The sequence below is a fragment of the Colobus angolensis genome, unplaced genomic scaffold (genome assembly GCF_000951035.1).
Source record: "Colobus angolensis palliatus isolate OR3802 unplaced genomic scaffold, Cang.pa_1.0 Scaffold89, whole genome shotgun sequence".
NCBI lineage: Eukaryota > Metazoa > Chordata > Mammalia > Primates > Cercopithecidae > Colobus > Colobus angolensis.
The window spans coordinates 1,079,378-1,083,747 of NW_012122820.1; the positions used below are offsets into that span (position 1 = coordinate 1,079,378).

A 4,370-nucleotide genomic window follows, 5' to 3' on the forward strand; every position below is an offset into this window, starting at 1 on the left:
GCCGGAAGTCCACTGTAATCTTCTGAGATAGTGACCTTCCGCCTCTTTTGTCTGCGAACCCCTTTACGTTCTTAAAAATTATTGAAGAGCCAGAGAACATTTGTTTATGTTGCCTGTATCTTTCAATACTTACTGTATCAAAAATTAAAGCTGAAACCATTTTAATACTTAGCCACTTAAAATAGCAATAACAAACCTGTGGTGGTAACGTAAGAGTCCGGTGTAACAGAAGACAGCTGGCATCTCGGAGCTGTCTGTGGTGATGTCACCTGTCATATGCGGCCTCTGGAAAACGCCACTGTCCTCTCGTGGGAAGACAGTGAGGAGACAAATGGCGTGCGGGTGTGATCATGAAGACGGTTTTCACCTCCCAGGCCCTGAAAGACACTCGGGGACTCTCAGGGTTCCCTGGATTTTGCTTTGGGAACCATCAAGTTAGAGCTTGTCAAGATTTATCCTAAAACTGGCCAGGTGTGGTGGCCCACACCTGTCATCCCAGCACTTGGGGCGGCCGAGGCAGGTGGATCCCTTGAGGTCAGGAGTTCAAGACCAGACTGGCCATGACGAGGAAAGCCTCTCTCTACTAAAAATATAAAAGTTCGCCGGGTGTGGTGGGACACTCCTGTCGCCTCAGCTACTCGGGAGGCTGAGGTGGGAGGATCCCGTGAACCTGAGAGGCGAAGGCTTCAGACAGCCCAGATCGCACCACCGCACTCCAGCCTGGGCAACAGAGACTCCGTGTCAGGTTCATGACTACGCTGAACGTCATGCTGAGGTCCAAGGGGGAGTGAGTGGATGAGCGGAGGGAACCCTCGGGGGGCCGCAGGCAGGTGAAAAAGGATTTTATTCAGCAGCAGCTCTGACCAGTGGCTTCCTCTCACACTGTCCGCCCTGTCCTGGCTGCTTAGTCCGGCGGCTCCCACACACACAGCTGCACGGCCGGCTCTCCCTTGACTTCAGGGTCAGCAACTTCACTCTTTCTCTGGGCACGAGCCAAGCGGTGCTGTGCCCGGGTTCCCCCACGTCGGTCTGCAAAATGGACGTCCCTGACTCTCTCTCTCGGGGCGCCAGCGCCCCAATCCCACTGCGTCACCCAGGCTGTTTACCTCTGCCTGTGCCTGCTTGGCTGGTTCCTTACACTCTGTCCCAAAAAAAGAAAAAGATTTATCTTAAAACTTCAGACACAAATGTTTGATCTACTTTTTTTTTTTTTTTTTTTAACCTCTGGCCTTGATTTCTAGAAAGAGATGAATTAGAGGATCCGGAGTTTGACATCACATGTCTTCTGCAGGAAGCTGAGGATGGCATGGACCCAGGACACAGCAGGTAACTCAGAGGGTGGGGGGTGAAGGGAGCAGGGCGGCTGCCTCCGCCCTCCCGCGGGCTGTAGCTCCCACAGCTCCCTCCTGAAGCAGAACTGTCAGGCACCGGCCGGGCGCGGTGGCTCAAGCCTGTAATCCCAGCACTTTGGGAGGCCGAGACGGGCGGATCATGAGGTCAGGAGATCGAGACCATCCTGGCTAACACAGTGAAACCCCGTCTCGACTAAAAAATACAAAAAACTAGCCGGGCGAGGTGGCGGGTGCCTGTAGTCCCAGCTACTCAGGAGTCTGAGGCAGGAGAATGGCGTAAACCCGGGAGGCAGAGCTTGCAGTGAGCTGAGATCTGGCCACTGCATTCCAGCCCGGGCGACAGAGCGAGACTCCGGCTCAAAAAAAAAAAGAACTGTCAGGCACCTACCCCAGCAGGCTACACTGAGGAATGAGTTCTGAGCCTGCAGCCAGGGTGGTGGTAGCTGGTGTCCTTTTCATCCTAAGCTCAGTGAAAGAACTAGATACTGATGCTGATAAATTGAAGAAGAAAACAGCTGAAGACAGAATGCAGGCATTTCACCTGCGGCAGAACCTGAGCGCCCTGGATAAGATGCATGAGGAGCAGGAGCTTTTCATTGAGAAGATGAGGTGAGCTGGGGCTGAGGCCACTGCGCCTCCGCCTCTTGCTGCCCCCCCAGGCCATGACGTGGGTGCAGCAGGGGTGTTCCTGTGTCCATCATCACCCTGAGGGCCTGCAAGGGAGGGTCCCACAGGGTCTCCATGGAGGAGAAGTTCTGCAAGCCCCACTCAGGAGCTGGTGCCCAGCGCTCCCAGCCCCCTTCCCACAGAAAAGGCGGAAACAAGCAGCCCCGCTGCCCCCAACGCCAACCAGAGTTGCCGACGGTCAGGCTTTCACTGTAGCTTCTTTCTCTGTGTTTGTGTGTGTTTGCATTTTATATCTACGGGTCTTTTATGCTAAATTATTTTAAAGCAAATTACAGATATGATAGTTCACTCCTAAATATTTCAGTGTCTTCTAAAAAATAAAAGCATTCAGCTGAGAGTGGTGGCACATGCCTGTGGTCCCAGTTACTTGGGAGGCTGAGGCCAGAGGATCGCTTGAGCCCAGGAGGTCAAGGCTGCAGCAAGCCTGGGCGACAGAGCAAGACCCTGTCTCTAAAAATAAAAAAACTAAAAGATAAATGTTCTTCTGCATAACTTGGGCACCTAACTTGGGTACTTCGCCCAGGGAAACTACGGTTTCCCTCCTCGGCTCCTGCAGCGCCTGTGTGTCTTCCAAGTGACCTTCATGGCCGGCGCGGTGGCTCAGCCTGGAATCCCAGCACTTTGGGAGGCCGAGGCGGGTGGATCACCTGAGGTCAGGAGTTTGAGACCAGCCTGGCCAACATGGTGAAAATACAAAAATTAGCCAGGCGTGGTGGCGTGTGCCTGTAATCCTAGCTACTTGGGATGCTGAGACAAGAGAATCACTTGAACCTGGGAGGCAGAGGTTGCAGTGAGCCGAGATCCCGCCACTGCACTCCAGCCTGGGTGACAAGCAAGGCTCTGTCTTCGGGGAAAAAAAAAAAAAAAAGTGACCTCCAGAGCTCATGCTCTCGGCTTTGCTCCACTGTTTGTACCTGAGGCCGGAGTCGCCCCCAGGAGCTACCGTGTGAACCGGATTCCGACCCGGCCCATGCCCTGCTGGTGATCTGGGCCTGCCTGGCCCACACTCTGGAAGATGGTGGAGGAGCTCCAGCTCGTCCCCTCCCGTGGGCCCCAGACCTCCCACCACAGGCCTTTCACACGCAGGAGCACGCTTGTTTATGCAGACTCAGGTTCCCTCCCGCTCCTGCACTGTCCTCGGCCCCAGGAGCATGTCACCTTCGGGTGGGGGCCACACAGTTGCCCCTGGGCAGAGTGTTCCAAAAATGGACGACAGGACCCTGCCTGTGTGGCTGGAACGTGTTACAGAGACCCCTGACCTGGGCGAGGGGGGGCTCTGGGGGTCTGGCTCTACCTCACCTGGCCCCACTGCCACTTTGGAGGCTGGAGTTTTAGGGAACCATCATCTGACCCTTGCTTCCCTGTTCCAGAGGGGAGCTGCGCACCTGTCGGCAGAGGCAGGACCTCATCGGCAAGCAGCAGGAGGCTGTGGCAGCCGAGATCGCCACAGAGGGAGAGGCGGGCAACATGTAGGTGGCCCTCGACCGAGGGCAGGGAATTGGGCATGAGGTCAGAGCAGAGGCTCATTCGTTCACCCAAAGTGGGGCGTGAAGTGCCTGCTGCGTTCAGGCCAGTGAGGAGCCCCAGTGTGAGGCCACAACACACACACAGAAGCACGTGAGGTCAGCAAAGCTGGGGCCTGGAGGGCGCCAGGGCTGGATCTCTGGGAGGCAGGACTGCGTGGATCAGCAGTTAGGGGAAGGCCCCTCGGGCCACTCTTGCCTGGAGCAGCAGGATGGGGCAGCTGAGGGCGGGGTGAGAGGTGAGAGGCCCACATGGGTCCCACACTGCCAGGTGGGAGGGCCTGTGGACGCTGGAAACGCCAACACTCACCGACAGGCACTCCCAGAGCTGGCTCCACGGCTGCAGCTCCAGCCTCGCCTCACCCTCCGGGGACCGGGTGCCTGCGGGGCCTGCCGAGGTCAGCCCAGCCCTGGGAAGGCCCCAGCAGGGTGCCCGTCCTGGAGGTGCTGGTGCAGCCGTGGGGAGCAGAGGGCCAGCAGCCAGGGGCAAGGGAACCAGCAGGTCCTCCCGGCCCTGGAGGGTGAGGGGCTTCTGGCCACTGTGGGCTGGGAGGGCATGAGGGTCAAGGAGCAGACGGGGCTGCCCAGGTCTCTGCGGGGTTTTGACCTGCCTCATTCCTGGACCGTGGCACCCAGGATCTAGGGGTGACCGCCGTACCTGGCCAGCTGCTCAAAGCCCACCCCTTGCATCCACACGGCCAGGACCTCCGGCCAGCATCGCGCTGTGCCGCTCTCGTGGGTAGCCGCCCACTGCCGTGGAAGTGGTCTCTAGGAGCATGGCTGGGCTGGTGCTGGATGTGCACTGTGT

General features: G+C 57.6%; 1 protein-coding gene across 1 annotated transcript in view; it reads left to right on the forward strand.

Annotated features, from left to right (window-relative positions):
- Positions 1-4,370, forward strand: part of CFAP74 (cilia and flagella associated protein 74) — a 114,583-nt gene that overhangs the window by 26,974 nt on the left and 83,239 nt on the right. The window contains exons 3-5 of the mRNA XM_011930994.1: positions 1,242-1,326; positions 1,818-1,961; positions 3,410-3,508. Of these exons, the coding sequence (XP_011786384.1) occupies positions 1,242-1,326; positions 1,818-1,961; positions 3,410-3,508 (328 nt within the window). The remainder of the gene's footprint in view (positions 1-1,241; positions 1,327-1,817; positions 1,962-3,409; positions 3,509-4,370) is intronic.